Here is a 23047-nt window from a genome sequence, read left to right as displayed (position 1 = left end):
TGCTCAGTCTGGGGGCCTCAGTCTGCAAAGTTATCCACTCTTTCCTGGGAGTATTTTATTTATTTAGCGTATGGCATATAATACATGGACTTATGTATCAGTTAGACTAGATCAAATGTCAATGTCCAGTTCATGCAGCCATTCAAGGACAGAGTTACCTTCATAGAAAAATTCAGACCATGGGCCAGTATACGCCCTCAGTTTGCAGCCAGTCACAATGTGGTACATGGTTTGGTGGGAGAACCTGCAGTCGCACTGAGGGGTAGATACTAGCCCTCATGTAAACATTGAGTCCTGACAAACACCATGTAAGGTACGGATCCTATTCAAAGTTTTCCAATGCTGGTGAGTAAGTCGAAACCTGGCATCTTAAGTGTAGGATCGTCTATATATCTACATGTTTCTGGACTGCCCATTTAGCTTTCCATTGGGCATTGATGTTGAAATTGTTGAGCAGCTGTTGTGCGTGTGCCAGAGAAGGCTTCCTGGATTTGAGCCTACCAATTGATAGATGAGGAAGATCGGCCTGCACTGGTAAAAGTGGGTTGTTGATGATTTTTCTGTATTATTTCACTAAAGTCTCCATAGGGCTGGTGGTGTTATGTGGCTCAAAACAGGGAGCCAACAGACAGGAGTGGGTCTTATACAGCTGCTTATGACCCTCATGGTTTCATTTAATATGGCAATGATCTTGCTAGTATGACAGCTGTTAAGCCATACTGGAGCACAGTATACTGCTGCAGAGAATGGATGCAAGGGAGGGAACCAGGGTGCAGGTCTCTTGTTATCTGGTGTGCTCCCTGGGGCATTTGGTGGGCCGCTGTGAGATACAGGAAGCTGGACTAGATGGGCCTATGGCCTGATCCAGTGGGGCTGTTCTTATGGAGTAGATCAATCCGAATGCTGATGTTCTGAGAGTGGTTGCTGAAGCTCCCCATCTTGTTCTCGTTAGTTTCTGGAGTATGTTGTTCCTGGTATTGATTTTTGCGGCCGTGTTCTCAAGGTGTGGCTGATAAGAGAGAGTCTGGTCCAAAACTACTCCAAGATATTTTGGATGGGAATTGTAAGGGAGTAGGTTGTTATTTTAGATAGACCTTTGGGGCCTCCTGGATGTAAGTCCCATAGTACTTCGTGGGACTTACTTCTGAGTAGACACGCATAGGACTGTACTCTCAGGCTGCCAGGCTATCCACTCTTTCCTGGGAGTAAGTCCCATAGCACTCGGTGGGACTTACTTCTGAGTAGACAAGTCTAGGATGTCCTACTGAACACAATGGGCTTGCTTCTGAGTAAAGCCAATGACCCCTTTTCAAACACCTCTGTGCACGACCTGCTGGAACAGCCGGCCCGTGAAGCTCCCCCCCCCCCGCTCTCCCTCACGGAGTGGGCGGGCAGGACGAGGAACCCGGACAGACGCGACCTGCCTGCGACTCAGTCATGCCAGAGTAGGTGGTCCCGAGGCATGAAGGAGACCGCCCTGCTCAGGCCTCATTGGCTGGTCCCGCTGTCAGTCAGGCGCATTCCCGCCAGAGCCACTCGCAACCCCCTAACTCGGAGCCTCAAGCGGTTGACGCAGGGTGCTCCGTGAGTGGCTTCTGTCCGGACGCCACTCAATTCAACAAAAGCAGCAGCGCTCCGGCGCCTCCTATTGGTCCCAGGAGCAGCCACCCGCATTCTGCCCCTCGACTCTCCAGCAGGTGGACGGAGCTGTCTGTTATTCCCTCAGCGGTTTCCTATTGGCCAATCGGTCCATCGAAGGAGGCTGATATTCCCGCCCCCCTCGCCTTTCTTCCCCGGTGCGGCTGCCGTAGCCCGGGTTCCCCTCTCTAGGAGCAGCGAGGGGTGGGACCCGGTTCCTTGACGAAGCCTCCTGCGCTCTGATTGAAGGAGAGAGCTGGAGAGGCGGGCTCCGAGCGTGGCATTCGTGGTACGTGATTGGCCAGTGCGGGGAGAGGGTGTGGAGAAGGGGCGGGTCCTGCTGCCAACTGGTCTGTCGGGGCTGCTGTGGAAGAAGGCGGTGGAGGCGGCGGGTCCGGAGGCTCCTCCGCCACTGCCGCCCCCCCGCAGCAGCTCCATGGCCGCCGCGGCTCCCGGCGTGGTGACCTCCGCTGAGCCGCATGTGTTGACGGAAGGGGAGGCGGCGGCGGTGGTCGAGGCCGGGCCTGGAGGCTCAGGACCCCCGCCTCCCTGAGGGGCAGGAGCGAGATGGCAGCGCCGGCTGCGCAGGTAGGGCGGCCGCCCGGCCTTCCCCTGCAGCCCCCGTCAGAAGCCTCCCTGTCCCCCACCGGCCTGCTCTTCCCCGCACAGCGCCAGGTGTCTCCAGCAGCGCGGGAGGACTCTGGGCCTCCGCGCCCCGCAGCCTCCTCGCCTCTCCTGGCAGCGCCTTTGTGGGGCCTGAAACGCCCACTGGCCCGCTCTGGCCCTGAAAGCCTCTGGTGCTTCTCGCACTGCATCTGAGGGGCTTCCCTGCACCTGGAGCCCTGGTGAGTCAGTCAGAGTCGGGCCTCTCCGTCCACGGGAGGGGTGGGCAGGGCTGTCCTTGCCCGGTTCTTCCCCCGAGAGAGGGAGTGGCTGCTGCTCCTTCACAGTCCCTAATGAGGGACTCGCCTTCCCATAGGTGTGTCCCACTCTGTGCTCGTCTCCTGAGGTGATTTCTCCTCTGCTGCTGCCGCCAGCGAAGGAGTGGTGCTTTCTCCTTTCCTCTCCAGGCTGCCTCACATACTTGGACATGTACAGCCTTCTTGTGCTTCTGCAGTGTAGGGGCAGATCCATTGTTTGTGTTGGGGGGGGGGGGCATGAACACTACCTTAATGCCAGGTGGACCAGGGAGGTAGACCTGGGCTCCCTCCTGGACTTGGAGCCTAGATCTACCTGTTGGGTAGGGCTGGACTCCCGCTTGAGCTTATGGCCTCTGTGGCCAAGGTTTACATAAGAACAGCCTGCTGGATCAGGCCAAAGGCCCATCTATTCCACTTCCTGTATCTCACAGTGGCCCGCCAGATGCCTCAGGGAGCACACAAGAGAGACCTGCATCCTGGTGCCCTCCCTTGCATCTGCATTCTGAAGTAGCCCATTTCTAAAATCAGGAGGTTGCACATACACATCATGGCTTGTAACATGTGATGGATTTTTCCTCCAGAAATTTGTCCAATCCAGGCCAGATGCCGTCACCACATCCTGTAGCAAAGAGTTCTGGGCAAGGTTTGCTGGGTGGGTGGACCTGAGCCCCTGCCTAGATGTGGAACCCAGATCTACCTATCAGGTAAACCCGGGCTTGCATTCCAACTCAGTTCTGTCGACCACCAGTGGGCAGTCCCTTGGCTCCCAACTTTGCTCCCTGCTGGTATGACAGTTTGGGGGGCCCTGCATCCATACCCCCCACCGATCCACCTATGCTGCAGTGTATGTTCTTAAAATGGGGCCTCTTCAGATTGGATACCAGAAGCACCCATTGTGTTCACAGATGATCTGAGACTTGCACCCTGATTTCCCATGGCCACATCCAACATAAATAAGTCTATGTGCAGCTCCTCTAATCTTGCATTCCTGTGTTATCCTCAGAGATCAGTAAAGGGAGACGTCACTGCCTATTTTCCTGCATCCACCATGCTAGTATTAAGAATACAGAGAAGCAGGTTTCCCTATAAGAGGCTTTGTCTTGTAGGAGGTGTTACCAACTTCATGTAAGTTAAAGAAAACACAACATAGGCTGTCATCCAGGGTGACTCCTTTGTTTGCTTCCTTTTGCATTCTTTCTCTTCCTAGAGCGGTATTAATCTCAAGCATTTTTGCACCTTTTGTCTTTTTACCACGTTCTAAATGCTGAATGTTTCTTGCTTCTGCATGAATACTGTGTTTTAGGTTGTTATCTGGTACTATTAACATTTCAAGGTTTAATCTATGACAGATGGGAAGTTTTTCTATTGTGCTCACTTTAGTGGGCTAGTAACAGACCGTCCAATCCTGAGCTGCCCGGAGCTGCGGGACCTGGCAGCTCCACAGAGGGCTCCCGCCGGATCCAGCACCTCCTGCGCTACTGCGGGAGGCTCCTCGGGAGAAGGGGACGTTTGTTTCCTTTCCCCGAGTAAGGGAAGCAGCCCCGCAATGGGGCTACTCACTTTAGCGGCAACTGTTTGGTTGCCGCTAAAGTGAAGACGCTCATGTAGGGCGAGCAGCTCTGCCTGAGCGCCTTGGATCCTGTGGAGTTCGGCTCTGTGGATCTGCCTCTCCCCCACCCCGACATGTCTCCCCCATGCCCCCAGCCACGCCTCCCCCCTCCCTGGAACACTTCCCCCATGCCCCCGACCGTGCCTCCAACTCCCATTCCGCAGCCCTGCAGTCACCGAGACCACCGAGCTGCGGAACCTGGGTGCCTGCCGTGAGCTGGCTCAGCGCCAGCTGGAGCTGAGCCAGCTCCAGCCGGAGCCCGCCGGTAAGTCCTGCAAATGTGCCTTATGGCATGTTTGCGACTGTTCCGTGCTGCCGAGGCACGGCACGGACCACTGGATTGGACTCTGAGATAGAAATCTAGGTCACTTGTCTATCTTGAAACAATTCTTATAAAATACTGCCAGCTACTTTTATTGAAAAGTTACTGCATACACAGAAACACTGCCGCAATTGATTTCTCCAAATGGTTTGCACTGTAAAGAAATGAGTTTGCTGTGGTTGTACAGTATTGCTTTGAGTTTGGGGAACAGCATAGGTTGAAATAGTCAACCTGTGTGTTAGTTACTCAGTTATGTGGGAAGTGAAGATTAGAAACTTTACTAACTTTTTTTGTGTCTAGTGTCTTGCTGACTTGGCATTGAGCTGGCCCCAAAGAAAGCGCTGCTGTTCTCCCAGCCTGCATGCCATCAAGTACCAGTGGGAAGCTTTCTAATAATATTGGGCACTTGTTTTTTAGCTGTAGTTGAAGTCCAGTTCTGTGGTTTAAACAATGGGGGAACTGTTTTCAAACAGTGTATCTCAAAAGAAGCAAGAATTAATGTATGCATGAGTGCCGACGGTGGTGGTTGTGTGTCTTGAAAAACTACTGAGAAGAAAAGCTTGCTAATTTGGCTATTGGCTATAGTGATTTAAGAAGTTCTATTAATGATAACCTCTGAGGTATAAACGTAGCTGTTGCTTGCCTTCAAGATAAACTCCTAGATAACTTGTTGGTCTTTGGAATTTCTCCTTAGTATAGAACCTTTTAGCCAAATAACTGGAAAGAAAAGAGCCTTAGACCTGTTTGGCTAGTGTTTCTTTTGCAGATAAACACGCATTTTTACCTATCCTAGGCAGTTAAGACTTTAGAAATAGAAATGAATTACTGTAAGGAAGTGTTGTTCAAGCATCGGTATTCAATTATGTCAGCAGTTGGAAGTTGTCACAGTTAAATGGAAAATGGAGTGACCTCCTTGAATTATGGTGTTCCTGGGGATAGGAACATTTTAGAGACTTTGTTCAGATATCACTGTGACAAGGATCACAAGGAATGGGTTCTATGGAGAATGTGGATGAAGCCTCACATTCCTATTTGTTGAATGTTTGTTCTGCTGTTGTTCATAACTCTTGTAGATATGTTGCATTCACACTGCTCAGTACTAATACATTATACAGACTGGTGAATGTGGGGGTGACAACTCATTGTTGGTTGTCTGTAAGATAAGAACACAGTAGGTCTTTATTTGAAGGGTGGCTTTACATGAATTAGTGCTTTCTGACATTGTCTCTGAGAGAGGTCTACTACTGGAGTCCTTTCTTCCCAGTAGTGGTTTGCCTGCTATTTTACAACATATGCTGTGCCTTGTCATCTTTTGTGCTTTGTATTGCACTGGTCTAATAGGGGTGGAAGTGGAATACTGTAATCTGTTACCATTTTAAAAAGCAATTACTGCTTTTAAAACTACAAAACACCTTCCTCTCTAAAGGATTATCTACAATGATAACTTTAAAGTAGCTTAAATGCCCAACTTTTTCCTCCAAGTGATTGCGCTGCAATTCTTGGGTAACTGGGTATGTACAACAAGACACAGTATGGTCTCTTCACTTCTAGTTATGGTCCACTGTATGCAGGAGTTGCATCTCCTGTTGCGTCATGGTGCTATTGACTTACTATGAAGCCTGAGTTGTAAGATAATGTGTGATCACATACAGGTTAAAATTTAATACAGGTTAAAAACATTGCCTGTATTTCATTTCTAGCAGCTTGATATTATTCCTTCTGCCACAAATTTATTTTACTGGACTGACTTAGATTCTTTAAGTGGATGGGCTGCCTATGTTGTCAAGCTTTGATGTGATACATAGATCAGTTTGCAATTAATGTTGATGGGGAGAAGCCAATAGTAGCTGGCCTCTTGGCAAAGGTACTAGACGTCAACATTTCTTTGATTATTTGCTATTTGTGGGAAAACCTTTGACGTGTCTTGTGGACCTAGCAGATAGTAAGCTGTAGTTTTGATGTGGTTAAGCCTTAGGTGCCTTCACAGTGTCATCACAGATTCAAAAGGACCAATACTACCAAAATTCATCCACTTTCCTCCCCCTGTCCCAGTTGAACCTCTTCTCCTGCTCCAAACAGTATCTTTGCTTTGTCTTTGAGAGGTATTCACTTTTGGCACTACCCCACACAGCATTCATTTTGACAACTCCCATCTCTTTCTTGCCTATTGGGCACTGTGACTGTGTATTGATGGGCATGCATTGGGATGGTGGTGAAGAGAAGGAAGTGTGTGGAAGTCTGAGACTATAATAACCTTTTACATCTTCCTTGCTCTTCCACTGGAACCTGTATAGATTCTACTCAACATAGTACTGAGTCTCTCAGTAACTGGCCACACATCCTCTTTCTTTGTATGGTTACCTGCAACTGATGGGCAACAACATCCTAACTGCAGCGGTGCCACCAGGTGCAGCAGCACCAAAATGACAGCTGCTGAATCCAGTGGCTCTGCTGGAAGCCTCCTTGGAGAAGGGGATTTTTGTCCCCTACCCCCCGAGTAAGGGTGCAGTGGCCACAGTGGGTCTCCTTCAGTCTGCACCAGTTATTTTGCCGGCACACACTGGAAGAGCTCCAAGTTGGACTTTTCAGCCAGTCATGCAGCATAGGATTCAGCGGAGCAGGCCTTTACCGGTGCCTTGGTTCCTCTCCTTACCCTGTTCCACGCACTCCTTGTCTCCCCCCTGCCCCTAACATACTTACCACTGGCCAACACTGCAGGTGCACCAGCCAGCACTCCACCTGGCACTGATGCTCAGCACCAGTGCCCCTTCTCTCTGAGTGCTATGGATGTGCCCTGGGGCATGTTTGTGACACCTGGCACTGGAGCTCATCACCAATGCTGAGGGAGTTTAGGATTTGGCCCAAACTTGTTAAAGCATTATCTCTCTTCTTTTGATTGAAGGCTCTCAAGATGGCTAACAAATAATGCATTTAAAATATTATATTACAATGACATGCGATGGGGGTGGAACTATAGTAGTTAAAATCACAACAGCAACAAGAGCAAAGTTCAACTTGGATTAAAATCTTGGTGGAAAAAAGAAGTCTTTACAGCCCACCAAAAGGCAGTTGAGCATACTGAAAAGTATATGTATTAATAGGGGTCCAGTCCAAACCTATGTATTTTTACTTGGAAGTAAGAGCTACTGAGTTCAGTGGCTCTTATGACCAGGAAAAAGTGCATAAGATTGCAGCAACATTAGAGTAACCTGTTGTGATAATCAAGTTTCACTCATAAAGCAAAGAAACCTGGGCAAAAAATTTTCCTTGTGTCCAATTCAGTATTGTATCTTTATCCTAAAGCTAGCATTTGAACAATGGAGGGCAATGTTGTGAATGACAACTGCTTTCTTTTTACAGCCTTTTCAGGGGATCTTTTTTTTTGCTAGACTGAGTGTTTAGGTGCAGCCTCAAGCCAACCTTTGCTAACTTATCCTACCTGAGGCTGCTTCCATGTGAAACTGTTATACAGAAGTGCAGACACACACATGGTGTCTTATTGATGCCGCATTCTGTGGTAGCGGTAAGCTAACCTATGTGCGTCCCTCTGCTGTGTATAAATGACAGATCTCACATCTGAAACTGGTTATTTTAAGGTTGATCTTGTAGTGGGGTGAAAAAACCAATTTGGTGTCATGGTTACAGTCTTGGCCTTGGGCCAGGAAGACCTGGGTTCAGGTCTTAGCTTAGCCATGAAGCTTACTGGGTGATCTTGGGCAAGTCACTATCTCTTAGTGCAGTGTTTCTCAAACTGTGGGTTGGGACCCACTAGGTTGGTCGCGAGCCAATTTCAGGTGGGTCTCCATCCATTTCAATATTTTATTTTTAATATTAGACTTGTTGCTGCCATGATATGTGACTATATTTGGGGAAATTTTACAGAACTATACTTTTAACAAGCTACGATGTATATTCTTTTAACATTGATAGTAAATGGTACTGACTCCTGGGTAAGTGTGGGTAGGATTGCAGCTGTCAGGGGTTGAGCCCTTGTCTGACCCCTGCCTTACCTGGCTGCAGGCCAGGGGCAGAACTGCCTGGCAACAGAGCCACCACCGCCTCTCCAACTGACCAGGCAAGATGCAGGGCAGCTGGGGGGAGAGACTGCCCCCCCCCAGAGTTCACTTGACCAGAACAGTGAGCAGGGTCAGGTCACCATTAACCACCAAAGAGAAGGGAAGCAGGCTAGGGTCAGGGCCCCTTTAAGCCTAGAGAGGGAGGAAGGGGAGGAGCTGAGGGTGTGGCTGGGGAGGATAAAGGCAGGGAAGCCTGTGATGACAGGCAGTTCTGGAGAGGGAAGGCAGGAGGCTGGAGCCCCTGCCTGAAGACCAAGGGCCTCAGGTCCTGCCTCCAGGGAGGAGGACAAGGGTGTCATGTACCCCCCTCCCCTGGCTTGGTCTGAGGCTTCCCCTGCAAGGAACCCCAGGGAGGTGGACACCCCACCCAGGGGTCCCAAGAGACCATCCAGCTGACCCTCAGCACCCTGCTGGGTGACCTCCCCTTTTGGGGCACCCCTCACAGCAGCCTAGGATTGCTAAAATTTTCCTACTTGATGATGTCACTTCCGGTCATGACATCACTTCCAGTGAGTCCTGACAGATTCTCATTCTAAAAAAGTGGGTCCTTGGTGCTAAATGTGTGAAACCACTGTCTTAGTGTATCCTACCTCACAGGGTTGTTTTGTTGTGAGGATAAATGGGATGGGAAAAGCCATGCATACTGACTACCCTGGGGTCTTTGAGGAAGGGTGACAAACTTAATTATCTTTAAGGAACTACAGTTTGGCAGCTTTACTTGGAGCTTCCTCTTCTTCCTGTGCTCCTCCCCTCATAGGAAATCTGCAGGGTGTCTGCCATGGTTGCTTCTGCCATGTGTCTATCTTGGAGCCAACATATTGATAGCATTCTGATCGTTGGATTTTAGCGTATGAAACAGTATAGGCCGATCAAGATAGTATAGGCCGACCAATCTGAATTGGTCCCACAGGCCGACTAGAAAAGTAAAGATGACATTATTGGGCTGTATAGCTGGAATCAAATTAAGTCTTTGATGCACTTTTTGCTTTATGAGCCTCTGGGACTGATAGCAGCATAAATGTTATGCTTTCTTTTGTTACAAGAGGTTGTGTTTACTGTATGTCTTGAATGTTGTTAGCCTTGCTGGCTTGGAAATTTTAAACACAGGAGTTACACCTGTATTGCAGTCAAACTAGTTAAGTGTAAAAAATAAATCAGGAAAAAAGTAACTGTGACATTCAATGGACTGTATAACAGTGAATCATGTCTGTCAGTAACAACAATTTTCTTTAACTCTGATTCTTCCTTTTAATTGCTGCTTCTACAGAGGAAGGCTTGGCAAAGGCCTATGTAAATCATGAATTGTCTATGCCAGTGTTTCTCAAATTGTGGGTCGGGTTGTGAGCCAATTTCAGGTGGGGCCCCATTCATTTCAATATGTTAGACTTGATGCTACCATGGTATGTGACTCAGTTTGGGAAAATGTTACAGGTCTGTACTTTAACAAGCTACTATGTATATTCTTTTATCGATGACAGTAAATGGGACTTACTCCTGGGTAAGTGTGGGTAGGATTGCAGCCTAGAATTGTTAAAAATGTTCCTGCTTGATGATGTCATTTCTGGTCATTACATCACTACCAGTGGGTCCTGACGATTCTCATTCTAAAAAGTGGGTCCCAGTGCTAAATGTGTGGGAACCACTGGTCTATGCAGCTGTTCCCCCCCATAGGTAGCTTGTTTAACCCTTGATGTACATGGCCTAATCTGCCCTGTCAGTTTTGTGAACCACCAATAACTGGATCATGACCCACTGGTGGATCCCAGGCCCACAGTTTCTCAAACTTTCTCATGACCCAGTTATTGGTGGTTCACAAAACTGACAGGGCAGATTAGGCCATGTGCATCAAGAGTTAAGCAAGCTACCTATGGGGTGGGTGCTACTGCCCAATCACCTTTATAGACACACTCTTTGGCATTTATAAATCAAGCAGCAGCCCCTAGGGCAGTGGTTCCCAACCTTTATGAACCTATGGTCCACTGAGGCAAAAACTGGGATTTGTGTGGACCATATGCAATCCATGCATCCCACCCCCTGTACACAAAAACCATAATCAAATTTTGTAGTTCATGGGATAGTGCTCAGCGAGATGCTGTAAGTGCCAGCGGAGACATTTTTTTGCCTGAGACTTCATGGACCGCTTCTCAGGGTCTCGTGGACTACCTGTAGGTTGGAAACCACTACCCTAGGGCTTCTAAAAAGTTTGAGAACCCCTGGTTTATGGGGTTTCCTTTTATAGCCTTTCAATACAGTTGATCTGCCCAGAATGCTACGCACCTTATGATTAAAGTACTAAACATCTTGCTGTCCTAATTTTCTTTGTAAGAAAGTGCATGCACATTATGCAGTTGGCATCCTTCAGTCTCGGAAGACTATGGTGTCACGCTCTGAATGGTGGTTCTGGAACAGAGTGCCCTCTCCAGTGCGCGAAGCCTGGGTAAAGTAGGTGTGGAGGATAGGCTGTTACCCATGCAGCAAATCCCCCCTCTTCACGTCGCTGAAATGGTCCAGTGGAAAGGCAGAGGCCAATACGGTTGGTTCCAGCAGCGTCGCAGGAGTTGCCAGAATGTGACTGTGTTCAGCCATGAACTGCCTTAGGGACTCCGGCTCCGGATTTTGCCTCGAGGTTGACTCCTGAAGCCTTTTCCCTAACTGGATGTAGCCACAAGGCAGTGGAGGTTTGGGATCAGAGTTTTCCTTCTCTCCAATGAGCTGCCTTCCCAGGCTGAGGAGTCCCATCTACCCGGTGGCTGTTTAGTCGCCTTTTACGACAAGTACAGCCAAACTGAGGGCCTATTCTTATCCCCAGATATATTATATAAATATAATATTAAATAAATAAATAAATAAATAACCTATGACTAGGGCTAAGTGAAGATGAAGGAAGGCAGAACCCTTCATTTCTAGCCCAGTTATTCCCATCTCTGCTCTTCCTTTCTTGTAGAATGAGGAATAAGAACTTACTTTGTAGCCAACCAAACATACATTAGAGGTCAACTTCAATAATTCCCTCCTTAATGCTACCTTGAAGAGTTGTGCTTGAAGAAACAAATTGCATTCCCTTTTACCATGGATTCATTCTGCTCATAGTAGTAAAGGGGAGTGCAGTTATTTTCCTTCAAGCACAACTGAAATGAAGTTAAGGGTAAGTTTCAGTTATGCCTTTTCGGTCTTCGCTTAGTTCTAGTCATTTCAGTGCAGTTAACTGATAAATACAATGTTGCTAAATATCTGCACTCATAAAGACTTCAGAGAATAACTGTTTTTGCAACCAGGGGCAGCTGATTCTCCTGCAGTGCTGAATCGACTGCCCACTGCCATTTTTGCTTCTGCATGTGGACAGGCACCCCTCCATGAGGAGCAGGTAGGTGAATGAGTGGGCACTTTAGAGACGCAACAGCTTCTTTCTACCTCCTCCTCCAGAAGTGCTGGAGGGAAAAAGAGGCTGTTGCAATCCTCTTCTGATTTGCTTCCAGCAAGTTGGAAAAGTATTGCAGTGGCAAACTGGAGAGGTTGGAGGACATATAAGTGAGTGGGGGGCTTATTCTGTTTGCTTCTAAGGGTGCTATTTGCCACAAAGTCATATATGGTCATATACAGAGTGTGTAGTGCACCAGGAACTATGTGGTTGTGTTTATACTTCTTTGAGACTTTCTTTTTAGAAAACAGTTACTTTTTCCAACATGCTAGTAACATCGTTGTCATGGGTTTAATGTGGATCTTTCCTGAGGCAGGGAGTTGATTTAACTGAGAGCAGAGAGCTGCTTCATCTAAATTTAATACATCTGGAAACTTGGTAAGCAGTTCCAGGAGCTGTTTACGTTAGTCAAACTATACTGCTTCTTAGAGCAAATATGAAGATTATTAGATCATTGCTTCTTAGAGAAAATAATTTGATAAAGGCACAGCAGCTGTGGTTCATTCCATCTTATGCAAAATGGACTTGCCACTTAGAATATCACTTTTTCTTCATTCATTAGTTCTGAGATGTATCTTAGTCTCCTTTGTAAAAATTAGGGACAGTTCTGAAGTAGATGGGTAGACACCATTGCAGGTATTTGAAAGAGAGTCTGAAGAATGCTTGTAATATAAAATGTTGAAAAATGCCTTCATCATCAGTTGGTCATGTTATTGGGGAAATAAAGTAGGTTGTCTGAGTCTTTCATATACTGTACTATCATACAAGTTCATGACATAACAATGCTACTTCTTAAGAGAAAACCAGGATTTTTCGTGTTCTTTGTAAGGATGTGTGAATGAGTAAGTTTCTTCAGGAAAGATCTTTACAGAAATTTCATTGTTGCAGAAAAGACAATTGGTTGAAGTTCGGAAAGGCTTCATATTGTAGCTTAGCAGACTAAAAAAGATAGTGTGATGCTTTTTATTTCATAACGCTTTGAAGGCTGCTTGCTTCATCTCTAAGGCTCATCCTTGTACTTGAATTATTTGTGAGCTTAGAAATAGTTTCATACTATTTATATGGATGTCAGTTGTGTTTATCGTTGTTGGAGATCACAGGATGCAACATGCAAGTCAAACATTAACCTAGTTCTGGTACAACTGTTCAGTTATTTCTTAAAAGTTCTTCTTCAGAGCTACCACTCTGATTAACAATTCAACTGTCATCTTTAGAGTAAGAGCCAGGAATTCCTGATCTTTGTACTCTTCAAAATATTCAGTTGAAATTGCTCTTTGCATAAAAAATTTCTTGCCTAAGCATTTTACCTGCCTGTAATGGTGGTCGATCCTGTTAATTTCCCATGTCCCTGAAGATTCTGTGGTGTTAACAAAAACTTTGGAACCGTATAACAAATTAAGCCTAGTTTTTAAGTTCTAGTTTAGGTACTTCCTTAGACCTGTTAAATATACTGAATTATCTATTAACAGCAAATTTTTGCTGTTCTATGTAGTGAATTATATATGGTAGTGATCTTATGATAGATACTAATTTACCAAAGCCCTCTTACTCAAGATGGTCTTATTCATGTTGCATATTTTGTATGTTTAACTTGTGTGTGGTTTTTGTAGTTCATAGAATTTGAAGACCGTATGTCAGAAATTAAGGTTTTTTAAGCTCTTCAAGACTGTATGCTTTTAAATCTTAAGCAACTGGCTGCGTGCTTTTTTAGGTTCATTTCTTTGGGGGGTGTCAAACTTAAGACCTGTGGACCAGATGTGGCCCACAGAAGCTCTTTATTGGCCCTTAGGCTCTCCCAGCACCACCATCAGCTGCTTTTAGCTGCTGCAATGTGCTAAGGTGTCACTGCTGAAATGGCATCCCATGTGATAATTGGGTTCTCCCATATCTTGAAAACATGATCAAGATTTGCATAGTTCTCTTCTATCATTTGCAGCTAATGAGTTCCTACGTGAGAAAAAAGTGCCTATTTCTGATCATGACCTGCTTAATGACATCACTTCTTGCTTAAAATACATCACTTCCAGCCCTCAGCAGGCATCTTGAATGCTATTCAGTCTGCTGTATGAAACAAGTTTGACACTCTTGTTTTAGAACAGGGGTGCCCAAACCCTGGCCCGGGGGTCCTTCGTGGCCTTCGGGGACCCCAAATCTGGCCCGGTGGGAGCCCCCAGTCTCCAATGAGCCTCTGGCCCTCAGGAGAGTTGCTGGAATCCATGCTGGCACAACACAACTGCTCTCAGCGTGGGGGTGACAGTTCGACCTTTCACATGAGCTGTGGGTTGAGGGCTCCCTCCACTGCTTGCTGTTTCAAGTTTGTGATGCTGCAGCAGCAGTGAAGGAAAGGCCAGCCTTGCTTTATGCAAGGCCTTTTATATTGCAAGACCTTCATTCAGTCATATGAGGTCCATCTTTAATATATTCATTTATGTAAATTTAAGTAAATTTATTCAAATTTGAAATCTAAATTATTTTTTCCCCAGCCCCTGACATAGTGTCAGAGAGATGATGTGACCCTCCTTTCAAAAAGTTTGGACATCCCTGTTTCAGACTAATGTTTTCTTGCCCTGTTTGTGAGCTTCAAGCCTAGTATTGTTTAACAGCAACCTTGATGGACCTAGGTCTGATCTTTCAAGACAGAACTTGGGTTACATTGGCATCAGTGTTTTGAGATACAAGTGGAAGGACTATTGCTCAAATAACTATTTTTTCCTCTTTTCAGGTGGTACTTTGATCTTTCTGAAAACTGTTTCTAAAGACTTTGTGAATGAACATCCCTGCTACACTCAGACTGCCTGAAATGGCAAGTCCAGCGATCAGTCCTGACTCTTCCTCCCATGAAGCACTATCTTCTGTCAACTCCATGCCTGCATGCTCCCCCACTTCTGATTCTGAGAACCTGAGCCCAGATGAGCTGGAGCTGCTGGCAAAACTGGAAGAACAGAACAGGTGAGATACAGAGTTTCAGTGCTGCTGTCTTGCTGATGCAGGTCTGGAGGAAATGTATACATGCTGGGAGTAATACTACTTAGGGCTCCTTCCAAACTAAGCCATTCTACTGGTGAATGTACCTCTGCAACCGTGTGCGCAACAAGGCTGACAGTTCACATGGCTGGTGGCTAAGCACGCACCAATGGAGGAGCCATGCGGTGGCAACACAGGTAATTTTGTGGCAGGGGCGGGTGGTGGGAGGAATGGGGAAGGGAGAAGAATTAAAGAAAAGGCAAGCAGAATGGAAGGAGGAGGAGGTAGAGTCCAGAGGCACCAGCATATGGCAGGATTCTATCCCTGTTCCCTCTTCCTTACTCCCCTTGGTTCTGTGCCAGCAAAGTCCAACAAGTGCAAATCCAATGAGACCCATTGGGGCAGTAGAGCTTGCCCTGGGGTAAGAACAAATATTCCTTTACCCTGAGGTAAAGGTACCTTGAGACCTCTATGACTGCAACCCCCCCCCCCCCAACAGGATGCAGCATGTGCATTGTTGGTGTGGCTGCATCAGCAGGGTTTTTAGTTAAGATTGGGCTGTTGGTTATTATAATGGAAGAGTTCTACAGCTAATCCATATTTGAGCATACTCAGTACTGTTGCCCTGTATTTTGAGAGATTTTTGATAACACGGCAGTAATATGGAACTTTGAAATATCTTGGCTGGCTATGGTAATAGCCTACTTCATCAGCTGGGTGAAACAGGCTGAACACATCTGCACTTTAAAAAGGAATTGAAGTGTTAACAGTTTACAAAAATGCATCCCGATTGGATGCCAACATGAATACATATTTTAAATGTTTTCTGGAACATCAGGGTAACATAGGAGGTTATACTTGTGCAACTCCACAAGTGGAACACCCTTCCAAAGCTACCAAGGCATCCCCCTGCCAAAGCTGCTGCTGAGGGTCAGGGAGTCTTGTCAACAGCACTGACTGTGACTATGGTATTGGCTGTGGGGGTGAGAGGTAAATGAAAACCACAAGGAAAACTGCAGGTGCACCCTCAACAGTGTTTGGGGGGAGGGGTTTCCAGGGACACTGAAAGAGACAGGTGGCTGAATTTAGACAAAAAGAATGGTTACCTATACAAATGATGCATTGGCAAAAGAGAACTTATTACACAGGCCAACACACATTTTGCTTCCTTAAATGTTACACCAATTCCTGGGTATATTTGGGGTGCAGATTCAAAAAATGGCATCCGTTTTACCCTATCATGTCTAGTTTTGGAGACATAGTATAGCCTCTTTAGTGAATGGTTCAAACGGCTTCCTCAAGAGGAAGCCTACACCATGACTTCCTCATGAGGAAGCTGCTTGAACCATTCACTAAAGAGGCTATACTATATCTCCAACACTAGACATGATAGGGCAAAACGGATGCCATTTTTTTTGAATTGGCACCCCAAATTCATATCAAACCACCATAAAGTTTGGAAAAACTTTTCTGACCCTCAATTTTGTAGGCCTGTGTTATCAGTGTCCCTTCAGTATGCTGGTGATTGTGGACAGACTCCAGTGGAGCAGGTTTCAGGGCACACCTGTAGAATTTCTCATCCACTGAGATCCAAAGGCTGTTGGCCCACTCTTGGAGGCTATATACCTTTATGCAAAGCAGATTGTAGGAGACTCAAGAGCTGCTTATTGGAAAAACTTTCTTCTCCCCCTGTTTTCATTGGAGCAGCAATTTTTCATTATACAGACAGCTTTCCAGTCTGGGCTTAACCTTGCCATTATCAAAACTATGCAAGAATAGATAAGCCACCCTGGACACTGCTCTGAGTATGGGGTGGGGAACTAAGAAAGCAAAACAGCTAGACACCAGGCATTTCCAGTTTGGGTTGGGAACATGAAAACTGTAAAATCACAAACTCCTCCAGATTACAGTACTGAACCACTACACATTCCTGAAGATAGAAGCAAATAAAAGCTCATGGAGTTTTTCAAGTGTTATCCTGCTGACCCAGTGAAGGGAGAGAAGCCATCAGCCTGATGGTGATCATGACTCTTCAAAGCATTGGATGGACAGGCACGCACGCACGTGAGCACATTCTAGGCAACCTGGAACCCCTGCAGATATGGAAAACCATGGATATTGAAACCTGCTGTTTTTGGAACCCTCCCAGCCTCTGAACTTGATCTGAGCTGTGATCCAGTCAAGCCAGGAAGGTTTCTGAAGCCCACAGAGGCAACATGATGTAAGGGATGCAAGCTTGCCTTCCATTCTCTAATGCTACATATGCCAGCAGTATTCTTCATCAGCTGCTTTAGCTATATAAAGCAATCCCTGTGTAACAGCTTGAATAAATACAAACTAGATATTTAAACAGAAAAATGGAGCAATCTTTAGAGCAGCAAGAAACTTTTTCTGGACTTCCTAATCTTTAGAGTGCCTTCAAGATCAAAGAACAGGCAAATCATGTTGCAGTTCTTAACAGTTTCTCTCAGTTTCAATAAGGACTGAGTGCTCTTGGCTCCAGAAAGTAAAAGGCTTTCTCTTGTGAGAAATAACACAGCTGTTTTAATATTCATGCTGTAGCAAACACTTGGATGAACCCCAATCACTGAATAAATGTGGAATAGCTATTCAAGTATATCTCTGAATAAAAGAACTGAACCCATGCTTGTTGCAAGCATTTATTCATTTCATTTGTTCAGATGCCAGTACTGGGGAAGGGACACTTAATTCAGGCAAACTTGTCCCTTAAGATAACATATTCAAGAAGCAAATGCTAATCTGTGTGAGTAGGTAATAAGAATCATATCTTATAATTTTTGGAATGCTTGAATAGGACAGCTGCTCAGATCTTTTAAGCAACTCAAGATCAGTACTGTCAGTAGACTAGCTTACTTCTACCAGATTTCCTACTCATAAAATGGATATCTGATTGCATCTCAACATCAGATCATTATTATGGTGAGAACCTGTAATGCTAAGCATCAACTGCTGAGTAAATTATTTCTAGGTAACATGCATTTTGCTCACTGTCATGACCACTTTATCATGGCTTCTCAAGCTGTAGCAGAGCATTCAGTAAAGTGCAAACTGGTGAAAAACCAAGAATACTTTGTTTATGAGAACACGACTCCTACTGAATATTGAGAGAAATCAAATTCTCCTGAACTGTGTGTGTATGCATGCATGTAAAAAAAAATTTTAAACCCTGTACTGTACACTGAACTACTAAACTGAACATGTCTGTAAGAGATTCTTAATATGTGAAATAACCTAGCAAGGGATTGGATTAAAACATACTTGTAAAAGTACCAGAATTTAATTTGCCTTAATTTTGTAGATCTGTAGTTGAAATCAAATGCCATTTTTGTTCTGAAGAAAAGATTTAAATTAGAAGCAGGGGAGAAAGAGCTAAGATGTTAAGAATCCTGAGAAATCTGTTCATAACTAGTTCCTTCTTGCATAAACAATCATAGTGAACAATAATCTAATGTTTTCTTTACTGCATAGTTCATTTTAGTGCTTTGCTTTCTCCCCTCCCTTCCCCAGCTGCTTTGTCTTTAATGGCTGCTGTAATTAGAGAAGCAAGCTTTACTACATTTTTATATACATGATTGTGACCTGATGAATCCTTTCTCCTTGCATCAGAGATGGATGTTGCTTTTGTGTTTGCTGTACCTATAGGAAGATATTTGTACAGTGCCTGGAGTGCTTGCATAGCACAAAGCTTGTGTATCAAAGGACTTATACACATATTTGCCATCTCAACTGAGGCACTTCTCTGAAATAACTGAAGCAGCTGGTATATGGAAGCTCCAACTGGGCTTTTGTAGGTGTTCCAAAGAGCTGGGTTGGTCTAAAATATAGTCTGGTTATAGGTAAAGATGCCACTAACTGGATGATGATTTCCAGGCTTCTAGAAGCAGATTCCAAATCCATGCGCTCTATGAATGGCTCACGAAGGAACAGTGGCTCCTCCTTAGTCTCCAGCTCTTCTGCCTCTTCCAATTTGAGTCATCTTGAAGAGGATACCTGGATCTTATGGGGAAGGATTGTCAATGAATGGGAAGAATGGCGAAAAAAGAAGGAAAAGCTGCTGAAGGTGAGGCAAGTGGAGATGAGTATGCTATAACAGGCAACTATCCCTCCTTCCTTTTTTGTTCAAGATGTGGTTGAATAGATTTCTGTAATCCTTTCTTGGCTATATCATCTCTCCATCCCGCGAACTAGGACATCCAGCAACATTATGTGGTCTTTTTTCTTTTTTTAAGGCAAAGCAAAACATGAATTTCAGGTCAACAAAGTATTAGAGAATGCAGTGCATTTTTGAGAAGTTGTAGTATAGTAAGTTTGTAGAAGCAAGGACAGGGAACTGGGTGGGAAACAGAATACAACTTAGTTTGTTGCAGTATCAAGTTCAAATGGTTGCACTACAAGAAAAGTCTCTTAATCTAGTGTAAGGAAGTCTAAATTGAGGCACTTCTTATTAGGCTGATTTTGACAAGTTGTTACAATGGTAGAATTAACTGCAGGCTTCTTCTAGCTCTTGCCAAAGGCTTAGAATTAACAGTCATGAAGCCTAGAAAGCCTTAATGACTGTAGAAAGCCTTGGGCTGCTGTTTCGCCATCAATGTACATGGCACTTGTTGAGTAAAAAGTTAGGTCCCTGCCTGCAGTGCTATGGGAAACTTTCATAATGTCTCTTATGATTTCTCATGCTCTGTGTTTTCCTCAGGAGCTCATAAGGAAAGGAATCCCTCACCATTTCCGAGCCATTGTTTGGCAGCTTCTGTGCAGTGCCACAGACATGCCTGTGAAGAATCAGTATTCAGAGCTGCTGAAGATGTCGTCTCCTTGTGAAAAACTGATCAGGAGGGACATCGCTAGGACGTACCCCGAGCATGAATTCTTTAAGGGACAGGACAGTCTGGGTCAAGAGGTCCTGTTCAATGTCATGAAGGCAAGTTTGGGGCTCTGTAACTTGCATTGGAAATTAGCATTCAGTGTTTAAGCTTTTGTAAAGGACTGAAGTGCTGTCTCATGAACCTAGTCTTTGTGGCTCAATTCGCATACCAAAGGAACTTTCCTAGTTGTCCAAGGTTCAGAAAGTGCCATCTCCATTGTATAGCTATCTGTATTCACCTTTTTAATAAAGCATACTAGAGGGTTGCTAGATTGCAAATGGAATTAAAATCACAAAGTTTATCAGCTGTATTGGGGAATGAATGATAGAAGTAGAAGAGGATCTTTTCTAAGGAATAGCTGTATCCTCCCTGTCCTGGGGAGATGGTCAAATAATAGAAATGGGCCTAGTAAATGGAGACACAAACAGCAACTAAAAATGAAGCGCATCTTCTACATTAATGTTTCTCTTTACAATTGACTTGCCATCTAGATTAAAATATATAATGGAAAAGAGAACTATAAACTGATTCATTAACAGTGCAGAACAGTACTACCACTGCCATTGGCAGTAAGTGTTTCCTAATGATTCTTGGCCTCTTTGATACCAGAAAACTTTGAGAGTTACCAAAGGCATACATAAATGTTCGTTTGGATTACCATTTTTATGATTGCATATTGCCTCTTTTATTGTTGCTTTGTGGTGGGACCCACATGGAACTGGGTTGTTTGAAGGGTACTTCTCACACCTTCCCTTAAAACTGCAAAGGGCAATTTTATCACTCCCACCAAGTTGCAGCTCCCAGCACCTGAGAAATGGAAGACAGAGAACCAAAAACTGTCACTGTCCCTGGGCACAATACGTAGCTCTCTTCAAGGCAGAAGAGCAGCTCAGGAGACAGGTCTCCCTCCCCCCTCCAATTCGGATATACTCACATGTCACTTCCCTTAGCACCTTCCCCTCTGTGGAGCAGTGTCCTCCAAAGAAGTCTGTTTCTAGGCGAAGAGGTCCTGCACGTTTGCACTTCAGAGAGTCCAAGATCAATCACTTTTGCCTTACTTCACATGATACTACTATGCTTTTTCTGGTATTCTTGGCACCTGTTGTGATCCCTGAAACACTTCCTATCACTACCTGTGTGCATGTAGCAATTTGAGTTAGCTGGCTTGGCTCTTTGTTTCCAATCCCCTCTCCACAATACTGTATCAAATGCTTTGTATGGATCATGTTTCTAGATTTGTTCCTTTCTCTTCCTGATTGAGATTTCGCAAAAGTCTAAAATTATGTAGTTCCAGGATGACTGAGTGGGTTGCCTCATGATTGTGCACCATAAGTAGACGTCAACTTGGGACTTAGTATCTGCCCAGTGAGCTATATGCATTATAATTTAGGCGCCTTCATGGTTTTTCCTCTTCCAGGCTTATTCTCTAGTAGATCGTGAGGTTGGATATTGCCAAGGCAGTGCATTCATCGTGGGACTGCTCTTGATGCAGGTTTGTGGACATTAGTCTGGATCAGCTATTTTCAACCACTGTGCTGTGGCACATTGGTATGCTGCGAACTGTCTGCAGGTGTGCTGCGGGAGTTTGGGGGAGGGTCATTGATTAGTAGGGCCATTTGAACCCCCCACCAACAGCATGGTGTGCTGCAGTAGTTGTGAAAAGACTGATGGTGTGCCTTGACAGTTTTAGTACTTTGTCAGTGTGTCGGGAGACAAAAAAAGGTTGAAAATAGCTGGGCTAGATGTTTGGTCTAAACTCAAGTGTTCATCATTCAGGAAATTCTAGACTAATTTTACATCTTGCAAAACAAGCTGTTCATAAAGCTGCTACTTTTATGAATCTTGAGCCTTACTGCTTGAGCTTTACTACTAGTTTGAGCTAATCAAGGTGAATTTAAGAACAAATGTTAAAACCAAGCTTGTTTGCTACTTTTGATTAAAACAGCTGCTTTTCTGAAAATAAATTTTGTTAGTAGATTCTACTCTATTAAAGCTTTCAAATTGTTTTAACTAGGGGCAGGTCTAGAGAATTTTGAATGCCTAGGAATTTGAAATATTCATCTCATTGTAGTGTTGGGGTTCCAAGATGGCTACTGAGTGAGGTCCCTGTGACGAGAGCTCTTACTCTCAGAAGAAATTCCTTGGGAAATATGCCAAGCTGTTAGATAATACTTACATGGACATATCAGCAAGACTTTCTTTTGGATATTCTCCTCCTCATATTTTGTGTGGGGACTTCCTCCTGGTGTGATTGAAAGGGATTCTCCCGGAATGGATATGGCAAGAAGAAACGACAGGGGCTTCCTTCCGGACACAGCCCGCCACAGAAAGCCAAACAACTAAGACTGGATGATATCCAATCCTGGACAGAAACTGCCTCAGAGAACTCCAAAGGAACTTCATTTAACTGATTTAAACCATTGGAAAATTTGACCCATGAGGCTGAGAATACAAATAACGATGTGCTGATCCAGGCTGAGGAGTCTGGCATCATGACATCTCAGTTGGAGAGCTTCGTCTCCCCAGAGGCCGATAGTCATGTAAGTAAACATTGTGGAAAACAATGTGGAAAATCAAAAGGCTGGGAGGAGAGTTACTCTGAGACACAGGAGGTGCAGGAGAGATAACCCAGGAGAAAAACCAGTTGTTTCTTTTGGCTGAACACTGTTTACGTACTGGGCAGAATTTGCAAGCCATATTTAGTAAACTAACAATCTTATCTGGACAAATGGGTTTAACCCTGGAGATGCAGGCTGCCTTTGAGAGGAATGCTGGATATAACTCCCAGGAGAATACGCTTGGTCCTGTTGTGCCCTTTAAAACACTGGACAAGATAGTGATGAAACTAATGTTATCAGACAACTGCAAGCTAATCAAATACAGCTGGATATTATTGAGAATGTATTCAACAGAAAAAGGTGGGACTCAAGACAAGACTGCAGTGCTTTCATTAAGCAGTATCCTAAGAACCGGGACAAGACAAATAGATCTTAAACAAATTGATTGGATGCCAAATCCATAGTTCAAGAGGAAGTTGCTTCTGGAATTCTTTAGTCCAACTATACCTCTGATGCTATTTAAAATGAAGAGCTTCCTGGGATCATTCAGCATTTATGCCAAGGAGAATAATTCAAAGCCACTTTTCCCAGCTGCTCAGAGACAAAGGCGAATGCAGACCATTATCTCAGATACAAGGTCAGAATTTCTGGGTATGAAG

The 23047-nt window shown here is 44.9% G+C and overlaps 1 protein-coding gene across 4 annotated transcripts in view; it reads left to right on the top strand.

The window, feature by feature from the left end:
- The first annotated feature begins 1983 nt into the window (after positions 1-1983).
- EVI5L (ecotropic viral integration site 5 like) overlaps positions 1984-23047 on the top strand; it is a 61466-nt gene continuing 40402 nt past the window's right edge. For 3 of the 4 annotated variants that reach the window (XM_066613475.1, XM_066613474.1, XM_066613472.1), the window contains exons 1-5: positions 1984-2226; positions 14706-14932; positions 18839-19028; positions 19662-19886; positions 21248-21322. In XM_066613475.1, the coding sequence (XP_066469572.1) occupies positions 14751-14932; positions 18839-19028; positions 19662-19886; positions 21248-21322 (672 nt within the window). In that variant the 5' untranslated portion in view covers positions 1984-2226; positions 14706-14750. The other variant, XM_066613473.1, reaches the window with a different exon arrangement.

The sequence above is a fragment of the Tiliqua scincoides genome, chromosome 2, assembly GCF_035046505.1.
Source record: "Tiliqua scincoides isolate rTilSci1 chromosome 2, rTilSci1.hap2, whole genome shotgun sequence".
Classification (NCBI taxonomy): Eukaryota; Metazoa; Chordata; class Lepidosauria; order Squamata; family Scincidae; genus Tiliqua; species Tiliqua scincoides.
This window is presented reverse-complemented; position numbering and strand designations above follow the sequence as displayed.